Below are 16332 nucleotides of genomic sequence, written 5' to 3'. Positions count from 1 at the left end.
CCAAGGCTGCACACAGCTGTGACAGCCACTGTGTCCTGCTGCAGCCTTTGGCATGGGGCACTCACCTGTGCATCAATGATCTTCTGCTTGGAATCCACAGCAGCCTGCATTTCAGCGTGGTCCTTCTTTAACTCCTCCTCAACTGACATCAGTCTGGGAGCCGAGCACACAAGGAAAAATTACATTGGCTGGGCTCTGCTAAACCCAGGTATTACACTCACACTCTGCCTTCTCTTATCCACAAACCAAGCTTTTTTTCTTGGCTCTCACTCTTCCCAGGAGCTTTTTCTAGCAGGGAGCCCCAAAGCTGAAGTGACAGCACAGCAAAGGCTGACCCAGTGGTGAAGGCTGACTGAAAGGACTAAGTGGGCTTGGCTCAGGTAAAGGTGAAACCTGCTGCACTGAAACAGCCCTGGACCAGTGTAAACCACTTCCCACTGGGTGGGAGAAAGGGATTTAGAGTTCCAGGTAAGAGATGGTGATGAGAGCCATAGCTATATGAACAGAACAAGCCTGCCAGAGCCTCCAAACTCTCCCCTCCTGAAGTTCTGCCTTTGTGCATCAGGAAAACATCAGGGTTCTCCTTGTCCCAGGTAACACTGAGGGGAAAACCCATATGTGAAACCTGCCTGCACCTCCAAAGAATCCTGATTCTCCTGAGAAGGAGTGAGCTCTAATGCCAGCCAGGCTGCCCTGCCTTACTGCCATCCCAGCACTGCCATCTCCCTGTACCTGCTGATGATGCCCTTCATCTGGATCTCCTTATCCTCCTGCTGCCTCCGGAGCCGCTCCTCGCTCTCCTCCAGCCTGGCCTGGTACTCCAGCACCAGCTTCTGCGTGGTCTCCTCCTGGCATTTGAAGCGAGTCTCATATTCCTCCAGCTTCTTGTTGGAGATGCGGAGCTTGTCCTGCAGCACCACCAGGTCCTGCTGGTACTGAGCGTGCAGGGACAGACACAGGAGGAGAGAACACACGTGGCACGTTACCTCGTAGGGTCTGCCCTGGCCAGGCTTTCCCCCAAGCCCGCTCAGCCCCTGTCCTTGTATCAGACTAGAGCTGCAAACCCGTATCAGACACCCCGCTCGCCGACACCTCCTCTTCCGTCTCGTCCGCGGCGCCAGGGGCGATGCCGGGTCCGCGGGGCGGGCAGCTCGCTGGCAGGTGCACAGAGCGGGCAGTTAGCAGAGTCTGGCATTTCACAGGGGAAATGCAGGTTAGAGCGGGCCTGGCAAAGGCGGCGGGCAGCTTCTCACACTGACAGCGCGGGGCTCGCACAGGCAGGGAGGCTGCAGCGCGGGGTTTGGGGTTCACGCAGGAGCTCTTCAGTCTGCAGCAATAAACGGGGGGGCTTTGGGCAGGCTGGGTGCCAGGCCCGAGGGGCAGGGACAAATGCAGGACACTGCTGTCTCTGCAGCCTTCATCGAGCCGAGGGCACCGTGCTGGCTGGGCAGGGCACAGAGCACTGCTCCCTTTTGGGGCCCAGTATTTAACTCAGACATCAAACCAGGGTTCAGTCCAAGAAGAGCTGCTGCATGAAGCCAAGACCCCACAGTTGTACTGTTCATTTGGGTGAAGCTATAAATCAGCAGCAGAATTACATAAAGCAATTTAAAAAATTAAGAGCTTTTGAACTCGGTAAAACTGGGTTCAGCTATTGCGGCAGCACAGCATTCAGTAAACTTGCTTTGCTAAAGGAAAATCCAGTGAGTGTGTGCACAAGAAAACTGCTTTAATTTAAAAAAATTATATTTGGACATAGTCTTTTAAAAAAGCATCTCAACTGCAATAACTTTAGAATAATTAACATGCAGCTGATAATGTAGCACGTTGCTTTTAAAGTCAGATACAGGAAAAAGGCTTCAATGTGAGTCAGAAGGGTGTTAAAGCTACAATTAATGAACTGAGAGAAGTGCACTCTGTTGTGTCTTGACTTGGCCTTTCCCCTTTGGCCATCATAGCTGGGTAGGCCCTGCAATGACGGGCTGGGTCATGTCCCAGCTCTGAGAGTCCTCCTGGACTGTGGGACTCCAGACCAGCCCTAGGGAGAGGGGAGGGCAGCCAGGCTGCTGCTGGGGACTGACCAGCACCCCACTCAAAAATAACTGCAAATATTTTTGCACCACTGCACTGCAAAAACAACTGCAGCTCCAGAGGATTGAAAACTTAGGAAGCTGATGGTTTCCTGAACTGCAAAAGTACTGGAGCAAGGCGGTTTTCCTTTAGCAAAGCTCTTACTGCAGCACAGCAACGGCAGGGCTTGCACATGGAACCTGAAGCAATGAGGGAACAAAGCTGCGCAGTAGCACTAAAGTCAGACAGCAGGGAGTTGCTTGAACAGGAAAGATTAAATACCTACCCTAGCCTTAAAATAGGAGCAGCGTAAGTGAGCTCAGAGGAGAGCAGGAGAGGCCTCAGAGCCCGAAGGAGTCGCTCCTGTCTCTAGAACACTTGTCTCATTCTCAGTTACCATTCAGGTCTTACAGTGATGGGGAGAGAGGTTATGCTAATGGTGATCTTGAATGTCAGTGACTGATGGGACAGCAGAGTAAGGAGAGATGCTGCATGGCAATGAGACAGCCTGGGGGGGCTCCTGCTGGGCTTGGGGCAGGCACTGGGGATGTTGCAGTGCCATCAGAGTTTGTAACCCCACCACTGTGCCAGTCAGGATGGGCTGAACCCACAAAACTGCCCTGATCTTCCTGGGGCAGCTGGGAGCTGCTACCTTGGACCTCCTGGCTCCTAAACCACCTGCCCTCAGCATTTTCCTTGGGTTTAAGAGGTGACAGCCCCCAAATGACACAGCACAGCAGAATGAGCACAGGAAGGCTACTGGAACAAAGCCAGAGACACGTCTGTGCTGGGAAACAGAACAGGGGCTGAGGGAGGAATGATGTCTGCAGTGTTGGTGTGATAGAAAAGAAGCACATTGAGGAAACATCCCAAATGCTCTTGATGCTCAACTGCCACAATCCTGGCAGAGCCAGGCTGCTGAGAAAGAACCTTGCAGAAGCAGCAATTAGAAAAGATGGGATTTTCCCAGATTCTGTCTGTTGGATCCTCATTTTTATCCCTCTTTTTCATCCTTGCCAGGCCTACTTTGTCTCTTCCCAGCTTCTCCTACCCCAGACTTGCCCAGGAAGGAGGGGAAGGGAGCAGCACCCCTCTGCTTCAGAGGCACAGAGTCTCTGTGTGCCCAGGGGCCAAGACTGAATACTCTGCACATGGCTTCCTGGCAGACCCCTGGACTGGCCATGTTTTGATGTGTGTGACACTGCCATAACCTTGTGGAAGTGCCACAAAGTCACCTCAGGCACCAGAGCTGTCTCTGAGACCAAAATTTGGGCTTAATTTTAGGTCTATGAACAGCTTTCTGACATGGAAGCTGCTTCCTGCTCCATGCCCCTGTTGTGAGGCAGGAGGCTGCCTGTGCCTTACTCCATCTCTGTTACAACTGTGCTAAATCCCTTTTTTAATCTTCCCAGCAGCTGGGTGACTTGGAATGGGGAGAGTAAGAGGCACTGGCTGGCTGCAGAATTTGTTTCAGGGCAGCATCAACACTTGATTCCTGGCTCCTGTGTTTCTTACTTGCTTTCATCAGAAGGTGATTCCAGTCACTGAGGGTGTGAAAGCCTCCCAAACGTTCCCCACAAGTTCCCTGGGAGGCTGAGTAGGACAGGGAGCAACCTGGCCCCTCTGCTGCACAGGGACCTGCACACAGCCCACCTTCTCCCCAGGGTGCTCAGGGGATAACATTCAAGGAAATCCTCTCTCTATTCAGAAACTTGTTTCAATCCAATCAGGTTTTACCTTTTCTGCTTGGCTGAGCTCGTCCTTATTCCTGAGCTTATCCCTGTGCTTGGAATCTGGGTCAATGCTTTCATCTTCTAAAAACTGCATGTTCATATTCAAAAGCCAAGCAGCAGTGCGGTCCAGGGCATTGGGGTTCACAGGAGAAGGGGCCTACAATGAAACAATGATACAACCATGACAAAAGAAAAACCTGTAACACAAATGGTCATGAAGCTGGAGAGAGAGAGTTTCCTTCCAAGCAGACCCTCTCCCACGCTGCTCAGACAGCAACGGGCTGAGCTACCAGAGCAGCTGGAGCTGGAACAGGAACAACTCCTGTTCTGCAGTTGGACATTATTTTGGGTCAAGCAGTGGAACCTGCTCCAAGTCATGGCCCCGGTGTCTGAGCAGATCCTGCAGGTGAGCAGAGTGGCTGGATGTGGTTTTTTCACTCCATGAGCAAAGTTCTCTCAAGTCTTCATCTTGTTATGAGCCATCTTTGCTTCCATGGATTCCATAAAACAAGATCTGAAACTCTCCTTTATGACTGTACAGGTACCTTCTTTGAGAAGAAAAGTTTATTTTCAGCTGAGGCTGCACTGAGGATGCTGAAGAGGTCTGAATGCTCAGTATCACTTACTAGTGATGTTCCATGGTCAGTGAGCTACAGCCACGTCTGCTGCTTTCAGTCCTGGCCTGGGCAGGGACTGCCAGTGCCACTGCCCAAATATTTTCCAACCACAACACAAGAAAGTCACTCTTCAGCTATTTCCCTTCCATCTTGCCTTGTTATAAGCTGCAGTAAACAGTGTGATGAACACATGGGATCTGCATGCCTTGGTCATTCAAGTTAATGACTTGAGAATTCAAGTTAACAAATCAGAAATGTCAGAAACTTTCTCCTTCATTCCAGCCTCTGGATCTAGAAACCCAGTCACTGTCAGGCAGCAGAACAGGAGGTTCTGTGTCAGAAGGAGTGGGGAATGGTTTCATTCCCTCATTGGGGTCAGGGGCTTTCCCATGCCATCTTCCAGTCTGGTCTTCTACCTCCAGAATTATGAATCAGAAGCATCAGACCTGGCTCATGAGCATTGGTGGCTACATCCTCATGCTGCCAATATGCAAATAAAATGTGCAGAGTGAGGGTGAGAGAGGCATTCTGAGACTTCAGGTCTGAAGAGAATGAGGACCACGGGCGTGGGTGGAGGAATCTTCTGTGAAGAGAACCTGGCCAGAGCTTTCCGATGGCCACCTGGAGAATCCTTGTTTTTCTGGAAGAAACCCTGCTACATCCAGGCCTCTGCTGCTTGCACAGCTCTGTGCCCTCTGTCCCTAACGAGCATTGACTGTGTTACACAGAGGCTGCTGCTGCTAATGCCGGCGCTTACGGATCGATACCGGAATCACGGAGCGGCCCCGGATGGGAGCATGAACAACCTTCCGTGGGCAGCACTGACCAGGCTCCACAGCTGCTGTGTGGGAGAGGCACACACAGCAACACAGAGGGCTGGAGAAGGGCCTGAGCTAACTCAGGGTCTGGTTGCAGTGGGCTCTTGCTGCTTGTCCAGTCTCCATGTTTGCTTTTCTTTTACAACTCTTCTTTAGGCACAGAGCTCTTACTGTGATAATGTTCTGTAGGGCTGGTTTTGAAATGTAGAGTGAATAAATGAGCACTATAAAAACCATTTGTCCATGGCAGGACATCCAGAGGGCCTTAGGCCTGTGACCTACTGCCTTCCATTTTACCTCCACGGACAGTGGGATGGAATTCTGTGCAGCCCAGCACGTGGTCTGGAACTGGGATCCCAGCGGGAACGTCGCTCTGGGCTCCTTCCTCCCCGCTCCTACGAGAGGGTCTCACAGGGCAAACAGGAATGTGCAGGAGTGCCCTGGACCCCTGGGATGGGAGCAGCAGCAGGGAGGCTCTCAGGGACAGGAGATCAGGGTCTGTTCCAAGCCTGGGGGATGGCACGGGGTTGGCTATGGCATGGGATGAAAGCCTGGGCATGGACAGGCAAAGCAGTGACAAGATGGTAGCGCAGGACAGCGGTGTGGCTGCCATTGCCCTCGAGCCTCTGCCACCTACCACCATCACGCTCCAGTGTGCCACGTGGCAGAGGGACACCGGGAGTGGACGCTGCTCTGTGTTCCTGTTCCTGGGGGGCCTCTGTCTTGGGCCAGAGGTGCCAGAGCTGAGGTACATCCCCACATGTGATGCCACTATGGGGCTGGCACTGATGTGGCAGTTCAGAGCCACATCCCCTCCCATGGCAGCAATCTCCATGGGCTAACCCCACCTGGCCCCTTCAGTGCCAGGGCCCGGACAGCCCGAACTCACCTGTTTGTGCATCGTGCGCTGCTTCATCTCGGGGCTGTCACCCTTGGAGGAGGAGGACTGCTGCCGGAGCCGCGCCCCGCTGCCGGGCCAGTCGGGCGAAGAGGACATCATGCTGCCGCTGGAAGGTCGCTGGTACTGCACCGTGTTCAGCAGGGAGGGCGGCGTGCGGCCGCGGCTGACGGGCGGGGGCGGCGGGGGCGGCTGGTCGATGCGGCGCTGCGGCCCCGCGCTGTTCTGCCGCGGCATCGTGGGCTGGCCGCCCTTCTCGGTCAGCGACAGCTGCCGCCGGGCCAGCTCCCCCGGCCGGCGCGAGAAGTCCTCGCCCGCGGCGGGGCCGGCGAAGCCGTGCTTGTTGGCCGTCAGCTCCTCGCTGTTGCTGTGGGAGCTGAGTGAGCTGTGGCACTCGGAGCCGGAGTCGCCCAGGCCGCGGGGGGACAGCGGCAGCCCGGCGGCCATCTGGTACACGGGGTTCTGGAAGGACAGCGGCGCCAGCAGCTGCGGCCGGCCGGGCGCGCTCTCGCCGCTCGGCGTGGTGGGGGTCTGGCCCACCCGGCGCACGGTGGCCATGCCCGTCACGCTGTTCTGCTGAGTCCGTGTGCTCCAAACGCCCTGCAACTGCCCCAGGGACGACTGACTGTCATTGAGCGAGTCGGCTGTGCCGGGCGCGTTGGCCCCGCTGTCCAAGAGCCGATTGTCCTGCAAGTCCACCATGGACAAACTCTTGCTGCCATTAGACATCTGCACGTCGGGCTCATTGGCCTCTGAGTAACTGGAGCTTCGGGCAGGCGAGGGCTGGGCCCCAGCAGACCTTGTGACAAAAAACAAGTCCTTGTTTTCAGGGGTTGGAGATGGTAACCGTGTGAAATCTATCAGACTGCGGGGAAGTCAGTGCATAAGAAGAGGAGAGGAAAACAAAACAAAAAAGAAGAGTTGTGAATGCTGCACCGGAGCAGGAAAACGAAATCACTCAGAAATCAGGGTGGCGCAGCTGTGTGGGACAGGGATGGGGACAGGGACAGGACCCAGCCCTGGCAGGAGCAGGGGCAGGGCTGGCTCAGCCAGGGACAGCGTGAGGAGTGGGGAGGGTGCTGTGGAGCCCCGGGCTGGCCTGGGAACGGGCAGGTGAGGGCAGGTGAGTGAGGGCAGTGTGTGCACGCAGGGCACTGCACTGTCACGAGGCTCAGGGACACACTCCTGGGGGCTGCTCTGCTCTGGGTCAGTGTGTGGCACCCTTCCTGCTCCCAAAGGAGGCTGTCTCCATGCCAGTCCCATGTGCCTGCTCTGTACCTGGGCAGCAAGCTCCTGTGGGCACAATGGCAAGGATTTGGACAGCACAGAACACTGTGGGGGCCGGGTCCACACCAGGCCTCCCAGGTCAGTGAGTGCTCACACAGCAGAGCTAAAGCCTGGCAGCTGAAGGTTATCCCCCCACTCCTGCTGCAATGCACATTCATGCAATATTGATTTCTTGGGGATAGGAAGAAAGAGCTTTGCAGTAGCTTCATGTGAATATTCTGCTGATCAAAGATGGTGCATTGTAAGCAAGTATTGGAGGGGAAGCATATTGTCAGAGATCCTCCATAGCATTGGATTTAAATAATTGCACCTCATGCTGGGAGGCACTAGAGATGAAAGCTCTGATTAAAGCAAGTCCAGTGCCATTGCTGCCTTTCATTCCTAATTAAACTGTTAAATATTATGCAGTTTCCACTTACAAACTATTTTACTAGCACAGGCTTTCCGTTTGTGTGGGCTCCATTTCATTTTCCACAAACAGAAATATTAGAGGTCTGCAAAAGCCTCATCCTCCCCATGAATGAAGCTCCTTACTTAATCAGGTCAAAAAGTATGTGGGTGACTGTGTCTGTGAATCACTGCTCAGCAGTGAACTACATCCAGCACCACTCCTGCAATGGGAGAGCCTGGTCAGTGGATCAGCTGCACCCTGTCCTGCCTGTCCTGCGTGTCCCTGTGTGTGGCCAGGCCCCGCTGGTCTCTTACCCAGATAAGTCATTCTCTATGACCATTTTCTGCAGCCCTGCAGAGATGCTGTTGCCAGCACTGGGCGTGGAGGCGGCGTGCTCGGCCGTGACCGACACCTGCACGCAGGCCGGGTTACTGAGAGCGGCGTTGACGTCCCGCAGGATCCGGGGCAGAGGCCCCAGTTTGGTGGCAGTGCCCTGGGCAGAAAGAGAGAACAATTACCACCACCATCTTGTGCTTTTTGCTAGAGAGCTATGGGCTTTGCCAGTTACTGGAGGGTCTCTTCAGAGAATCACATGAACAACATTTTCTCCATCATTTCCCATCCCCAAAGCTGCCCCTGCCATCCCCTGGATACCTGCTCCAGCTGGGAAATGACTTCCCAGAGTAGTGAGTGCAATGTGGACAGTTCACGGCCCAGGTCAATGTAGCCCTCAAAGCCAGCTGTGTTTGAGATGGTTTCAGGATTGGAAATCTCCAGGAGAAATCTCTGCATGTTAGTCCATTCATGTTCCAGGAACTGATTCATAAAGGACATGTATTCCTCTTTGCTGCCAAACCTATTGAGAAAGCAACACAGATTTCAGCTAAATCAGGAAAAAAACTGCAGTCCATGGGGAGGTACAACACAGCTAAGAACCTTCCTCTGGCATCTCAACCCTTCCAAGCCTTTGGAATCCCTGGGCTGTGAGCAGGCACCTGGGACACCTCACTGACCATGGAACCAAAATTAACCCGCGCCTGATCCAGCTAAGCCCTCATCAGTGTGGGATCTGCACATCAGGAACAAAGGTGAAAGCAGGAGAAACAAAGGAGTTCTTGGTAACCCAGTGTCTGACTGCTGGGTCAGGGCACAGCCTCCAGGAACAGGACCTGTCACTGGAAATCAAGATGCTGTCACAGCAATCACCCTCAGCTGACTGGAGCCCAGTGACAGATGGGGGCAGGAATCCGGCACTCTCCAGCAATGCCAGCACAACTGCTCTGGGATCACCCTGGAGAGCCACCCCTGCAGCTGGGCCAGCCCCATTGTCCCCTCAGGCTTCCTGCCACCTCCTTCTGCCCTCCAAGCTCTTCACCCTCAGCATTTTGTCTGATTTAGAGCACAACAGGGAGGGCCTCATGCTTGGACTGTCCTGGCAGCAGCTGGTGCTGTGCCAGCGGTTCCATGGGACAGGCCTGGCCCAGTGCCATGCACAGGACAGCTTGGCTTGATCGCTTCAGCTTGACTAATGTCAGCTTAGTTAAAGAGCCTTTCCTGCAAAGTGCTGGAAACATGAAAACCCTTTAGTTAGGGATTGGTCAGGAATACAGAGAATTTCTGTCATCTAGTGTAACACACTTGTACATCTCCTGCCGGTGTCCGCAGGCGCGTCTGTGCGTTGCTGACTGTGAGTGTGAGCACTAAGCCAGTTTCCAGATCTAAGGAGCTTTAGATAGAAACTGTCCATTCATGTTTCAGAAAGCTCATCATTTTGTTATCAGAGCTCAGGATAAGTAGCTCAGAGCTACAGCCAGTGGAAAGATTTTCAGAAATCTCTCGCTTTGTTTCCATCAAACCAATGGGCTTAGTTAGAAATTGATGGTGTCTCTGTTTTCAGCCCTTCCCAGTTCAATCAGCTGCATTTTAATAGCAGGGAAGGTCCCAGAGCTCAAAGGAGGGATGGAACAGTTCCTGAGCCAAGCACATCACTGCTGCTGATCAGGTTCTGGTCCTGCCTCTGCAGGACATCACAGGACAAAGTCCCCACTGCCACCCCGCTGCTTGTCCATGTGGTCAAAACAGCCTGTTTTCCTGCTCATAAAACATGTCCTGTTTTGGAAACTTGAATGATCTCCCTGACCTGACAGCGAGGGAACAAGTCCCAGAGAGATGTGGGGAAAAAGCCAACAGGAAGCAAACAGGCCCTTTCCAGCGAGGAGAGGAGTGGCCAAGTGTGGGACTCTGTGCTGGCGCCGTGGCTCTGCCCACGCAGCCGGAGTCTGTCCCTCCCCAGCCCTGCCCTGCCCACAGCCTGGCTTACTTGGCAAAGTTGGCGAGGTTCTGGGTGACCTTGGCGATGAGGGTCAGGGTGCGTGCGGTGCGGTCGTCGGGGTACTCCTGGAGCAGGCTGAACAGGGACGGGGACATGATGGCCGGGCACAGGAAGCGCAGGAACAGCGAGGCGCTGATCAGCCGCTCGCTGATGTCGGGCCGGCCTCGGTTGCTGCACTCCTGTCTCCACGAGGCAAAAACTTCTTTGAGCTCTCTTGGGAAGACGCTGAAATGACACAAGGACAGGCAGTGTCTGTCAGGGCAGGAGTGTTAGGAGTCTCAAACCACCTAGGGGAAAAAGCAAAGCTGCTCTGTAAAGTTGTGAGAGAAGCAGCTTCCATTGGACCTTATGCTGGATGCCAAGATCCCAGAAAACTGGGGAGACTGGGATATGAAACAAACTGTGCACAGAAGCTCTTCAGCACTCAGTGGCTGTGCCATGGGGTACTCTGAGCTGGAGGAAGCTTAGCCAGCAAGGAGAGCATCTCCTGAAGAATCACCAGCAGCACTGGAATCTCGGGCACAGCTGGAGCTTGCAGGGCGCGCTGTGTAAACTGTAATACTCCTGTTCAAGCACTTGGATCAAATCCCACTGTGCCTAGTACAAACACAGAGCCCCACCGGAGTTACTCCAGCCTTGTAGCTGCACAGACCTCAGCCTGCCTTTCCCGGATGCCAGAATTCCCTGGGGGCCAGCAGACGCTCACTGCAGCAGCCCTTATCTCTGGAGAGCTGCTGCCTGTTCCTGCTCGGCCCTCCCCAGCTCCCTGCTCCCACCTCATCCTGTTCCCAGCATGTGTTATTTATTCAGCTGGAGACTCCCACCCACAAGCAGGCTGGCACTGGGCTGGCCACTGGTCCCAGTGTCCCTGGCACACAGATCCCAGTGCCCTGGCCAGGAACCACCGTCCTTGTGTCACACCCAGAGCTGTTCCCTGACAGTGGGGGTACCACAGCAATTTAGGGGGGTTGGGCTCCATTCCAGGCCATCTGACCTTCTGACATAGCGATGACACTCCATGCAAGTGCCTGGAAAATGCTGCCATCCTGTTCAGCTTCTGCTCTGTGCTGCCTTCACACTTTCACCCCCATGAGTTTTTCTATCCCGAGCTCTACAAACAACATTAGCCAATGTCTTTGGCTGGATAAATTCTATTCTGTCTTTGGCTTGATCCACACAATTGGACAAAGCCCTTTCACTTCATGGTATTTGCCCAGAAACAGAAGAATCCTTTAAGCAATTTGAGGCTTGAACGATCAGGACAGGTTGTGCAGCGACTGGAGAGCAACCCCTGAAATGCAGCACCCGCACGTTCCCGTCACAGGCTGGAGCCCTGCAAGTTTGATTGTGTCAGCGGATGGAACCTGGATCGTTGGCTTTATGTGACAAAGGGGCCCGAAATTCATTACCCAACTTCCCAGTAACGAGCTTCCACATGCTGAAATTCTGCTTACACTGAAACTTTCCAGATGTCCAAATTATGTCATAATTATAACAATTTTCGGTTATTGTGAACCTCTTTCCTCTCCCTGACTCTCTGCACAGATGAGCACACACTCTCCAGTGCTCTATTTAAAGCGGGATCGTTGGCTCTTGGGATACCTTGGCCAATCCCAACACTCATCAGCCCAATTAATCCCCAGGAACCGCTGAGCTCAAAGGACTCGGGGGGAACCACTCAGAGCAGCAGCTCAGCTGCTCCAGCCCTCCTTGGAAAGGCAGCATGAGAGGAGCAAACTTCCTGTGCACTCCTGACTTTCCCTGGGTCACTTTTCAAGCCTATTTTTAGAGTGACCTTTGAATGCTGCTTTGGATATTTTTAGGAAGACATTAATTCAAGCCATTATGATCCACTGCTGACTAGAAGTGGTGAATCCCTCCTGGGAGAGCAGGTAAACGCCATTCCTGAGCCAGAGTTATTAATTGGCCAAGGATAAGGAATGGGATACCTGTAAAGAACCTGCCCTTTGTGTACCTGTGGTAGATAATGGCAACCAGAGCAAGCCTCCTGCTCCTTGCCCTCCCCCTGAGCAGGATCAGTTCCCTTCCTGGCTTCCAGGAGAGCACACTCAGTATCTTGGGAGATTATTTATAATAAGTTTTCTGACCTCAACACTAATGGTTAGGAGAGGAGAGAAAACAAGAAATCCTTGTTATCAAAGACCTCCTTCCTCCAGTATTATCCCTTGTTGATGCTTTGCAACAACAGTGTTGCTACTAAATACATTAATAAAAACTAAGCCCAGATTTTAAGCAGAAAGGCTGGAAATTCAGCAGTGAGACAAAAATGCTCCTTCTCTCATGATAAGGACCAAAGACTGGTTATACTAGCAAAAAGCAGAAAGAAAATATTTCTCTTTCTCCAAGTAAAGAGAGTCCCAAGTCCATCTTTTTCCCCTTTGAGGTCACCTCTGCAGGCAGCAGCTGTCACAGACCCAGGGACTCTTGGCTCCCAGCACAGCAGTGCCAAACAGGCACCTCCTCAGCAGGATCCAGTGCCTCTCACCAGCCCATGTGGGAGATTTGGGCCTGTCCCAACCAGTTGCAAGAACCTTCACCCTGAGAACAAACAAGTGGGAAATGCCTCCAGCTGCATACCAGGCCTTGGGCCAAGGAGGCAAAGGGCTCCCATCACCCAGCAACCGCCCAGGGCTGGCAGAGACAGGGGTTAACCCAGAGGAATGTGAGGTGCTGAGCCAAGCAGGGAGAACAGCATCCTCCTCCCAGCTCCAGCACTGCAACCAGAGAACATCTGCCCAACAAAAGCTGCCTGTGCTGGGGCAGCTCCTCACAGGTGCCACAGCCCCTGCCTGCTGCAGGATTTCCGAGCTTTGCTGGATGCTCCTGGAGGTGTAGATCTGTCAGTCCCCTCCAGACTGACTTGGTCCATGGGTGGAAGATCCAGGACATGCATCTCTGCCTTTTATTCCAGAATTTTAGACACATTTGGCATCAACCACCTCTGAATCAATCTCACTTGGTGTTCCTTGCCTCCCCTGCCCTGTCCCTGTGCCCCAGTGACCCTGGCACCTCTGAAAAGAAGGGTGCCAGAGAATCTGGGAGGGTGCCACATGCTCAGAGCAGATAGTCCAGAATCTGGCAGCTCCCCCTGCACAGCTCTGCCAGAGCCACAGACAGGTGCCAGCTCCTGCAGACACAGCACTCCAGAGGAGGGAGTGCCCCTCCCGGGATACCCACCAGTAGGAGTTGATGATCTTGCAGAAGGCCAGCTCACAGCACATCTTCAGGTTGCCCTGATGTTCGGGGAGGTCCGAAGATGAACATTTGCTGGGATCCACCTCACAGTTTTCATCTGATTCATACAGTGCCTTGATGAACTCCCCTGTAAAACAGAGTTGGTGATGGGTTTGGAGACATGACAAGTGCAGCCTTCAAGCAGCTCCGTTCCTCAGCCCCAGTGCCCGAGCAGCCCCTGGCAGCCCATCACACTGGGGGAAGATGAGAGGGACACAAGAGCAGGTGGTGCCCCTGGGGCAGCTCCCTGGCTCTCCGTGTCTCCCAGAGGGCCCAGGAGAGCCCAGCAGAGCTCACCCAGCACATCCCATCCCTGTTCCCAGCTGGCAGAGCTGTCCCTGTGCCTCTGGGGTATTGCATCAGGCTGCACTGCCCAGCACCTGCCTGGCCCCCCAGAGACTCCCTGGGGCAAATCCAGGAGGAAGGATGCTGGCAGGCCCTGTAATTATTGGTAGCACAGCCTGCTACTGCAGCCTGTGCCCTGGTGCTGACAAACCACTGTGATTCACGGGAGAAAGAGGTAATTAAAGGAAAGAAACAAATTACTTGGCTTATTTTGAGCTGAACATCACATAAAATGAAATTAAAATATTTCTTTGAGTCTTCCTGTGCTCCTCTTTGCTGCCTGGCTGCTCCTCCTCACCCTTGCAGAGGCTCACACTGAGCTCCTCCATCAGCTTCTGCTCTTGTGCCACCTTTCACCACAGGGTACCTGGGCACAGCCCCTGCACTCAGGGGGGCTCAGTCCTTCCTCCCAGCAGTGACTGGGGAGACTGGGGACAGGGTGACAGGGATGAGGAGGCAGCATTTAGCTTGGGTGACATTTTGGGAGAATGGTTTGCTTTGGTTTTCTTCTCATTCCAGTTGGTTTGCTCCTAATTCCCAACTGTCTTGGATTTTCCCATTCTGTTTTTTCCCCTCTCCAATCTGCATTCCTTCCCTATTGCCAAAACAAATTTTAATTACATACTGGAGAGCCTCTCCAGAGTATTTTCAGCTCTGCCAGGGAGCTCTGGAGCTGCTCTGCTTGCCTGCAGGTGATGCCTGCTGTTCCTCCCTGGCCCCATCACCCGCTCCATGGTTCCAAGGACAGTGCCATGCTGCCCTGGGGCACCTTGTGACATGCAGGTGACTCATCTCCCTGGGACAAGGTCACTCAGAACCTGCACTCCACAGTGAGCAGGAACCCCAGGCTCCTCCTGCATGAGATGGAACTGGCCTGGCAGCACTGAGCCCCCAAAAGGGAATATTTCAAAATTCTCTGATATCATTAATCTCCTGGCTTTTGAGAATTTTTATGAGTAATCTCCTTACAGACTTGCCTTCAACCAGAAAGCATTACAAGGCAGAAATAAGTAATATTTCTTTTGCTATTCTTGTGGGCTCTCTGCCTGAATTTGCTCAACTATTTCCCTTTTCTCAAGATTTTCATTATTATCATTATTCTCTTAATAAAGTATTTATGCTTCTCTGCTCCTTGCTAAAATTATACAAATCCACTAGCAGGAACCCAACATGCTGAAAAATTAACACCTCAATAGAAACTCTGTTCATGCTGCCCTGGGATGTGGATCCAGTGGAAGCTCACAGAGCTTCCAAGGCAGCCTCTCCCCATCCTCGTGCTGTGTTCCCCGCACGCAGCAATTCCTTCCTGACCTGCCCAGAAGCAGAAGTTTCTAATTATTTTCATTTGCATCAAGAGAAGTATTTTTGGAGCCATAAACAGCCAGCACTTGGAAAAAGAAAGCCCCAGGAGGGTTCCCAGTGCTGGCTGCTCCGGGAGGCATCACCGCGGCTGGGAGATCTCATCTGACTCGGGAGCGCCGCAGGAGCCGGGCACGTCTCTGCTGGGGGGAGACTGAACCAGCCCCGGAGAGCCAGGGCTGAGACTGGAGCCTGGCAGCAGCAGAGTCCCATCCAGCATCCACTGCTCATCTGCTCTGAAAGCACATGAAGGTGCCAGCTCTGCAGTCACCTTCACCTGGCACAGGGTGCTGCCCACTGCGGCCACGGCCGTGTCCAGGCTCGGACCTGCTGCCAGGGAAACCTCCAGCAGGGAAATGCTGAGGGCTCTGATGGCCATCAGGGCTCAGCTGACATCCCCAGCATGCACCTGGAGAACCTCTCTGGGCCAGACCTGCCAATGCTCTGTACATACCTAAGGCATCTTGTAAGTATTTCTGCCCCACCAGCTTCAGGTATTCTTCAATTGCTTTGGTGGCCAGTGTGTTCTCCCTGAAAATGAGATGCTCATTCTCACCACAGCGATCAACTTCAGACATCATCAGGTCAGTCAAGAAATCCTGGAAAGCAAAGCCCATGGTGGGTCACCACGCACTGACATTGGTTCCACAGAGCTGCAGCTCCCCAGCCCTGACAGGTCCCACCTCTGTGAGCCACCCGAGGGACTGGAGGTGCTGCAGGTGATCCTGTGTGAACATTGCCTCACCACCTGCCCAAACTTCCTCAGAGACAAGGAGAAATGAACCTCTGGAGAGCCTCAACTCTTGCCCCCCTACAATGACTCCTCCCAGACCCGCAGCTGCCTCTCCATCAGTGCTGCTCTTTGGCTGTTCTTGTGTCAGCCCCACATTCTGTGGGCAAAACCTCTTCTCCCCTGTTAAACATGGCTGTGTTTGGTGTCCAACTGCACTGCCTGCAAACCAGGGCCATGCTCCTATGTTGTGAGTTGTGCCCAGTTAATGGCTGAGACACAAGCCTTAGATATGCACTGAGATACTCAAATTTCCCATTTCCTCCCTATTCATGGAGATAAACAGCATTGACACTGCCCGTTTTGGGCACATTCTTGGTCTGGTGTGCACACAACCAAATCCATGGGATGTGATAATCCCCTGTGCTGCAGAGCAGTGGAAGGGATGAGCAGGAGCAGCCCCTGACAGCTGCCCCTGCATCAGTCTGGCCTCAACT

At 53.5% G+C, this 16332-nt stretch overlaps 1 protein-coding gene across 10 annotated transcripts in view; it reads right to left on the bottom strand.

Moving 5' to 3' along the window:
- Nucleotides 1–16332, bottom strand: part of DAB2IP (DAB2 interacting protein) — a 154874-nt gene that overhangs the window by 6615 nt on the left and 131927 nt on the right. For 8 of the 10 annotated variants that reach the window (XM_058037905.1, XM_058037903.1, XM_058037907.1 and 5 more), the window contains 9 exons: nt 15560–15704; nt 13345–13489; nt 10135–10371; nt 8469–8670; nt 8129–8307; nt 6128–7001; nt 3808–3960; nt 733–935; nt 66–153 (listed from right to left, as the gene is read on the bottom strand). In XM_058037905.1, coding sequence (XP_057893888.1) covers nt 66–153; nt 733–935; nt 3808–3960; nt 6128–7001; nt 8129–8307; nt 8469–8670; nt 10135–10371; nt 13345–13489; nt 15560–15704 — 2226 coding nt within the window. The remainder of the gene's footprint in view (nt 1–65; nt 154–732; nt 936–3807; nt 3961–6127; nt 7002–8128; nt 8308–8468; nt 8671–10134; nt 10372–13344; nt 13490–15559; nt 15705–16332) is intronic. The other 2 variants (XM_058037906.1, XM_058037909.1) reach the window with 2 other exon arrangements.

The sequence above is a fragment of the Melospiza georgiana genome, chromosome 20, assembly GCF_028018845.1.
Source record: "Melospiza georgiana isolate bMelGeo1 chromosome 20, bMelGeo1.pri, whole genome shotgun sequence".
Taxonomy (NCBI): domain Eukaryota; kingdom Metazoa; phylum Chordata; class Aves; order Passeriformes; family Passerellidae; genus Melospiza; species Melospiza georgiana.
Note: the sequence above shows the minus strand (reverse complement) of the source record. Positions and strands in the feature narration are given on the sequence as shown.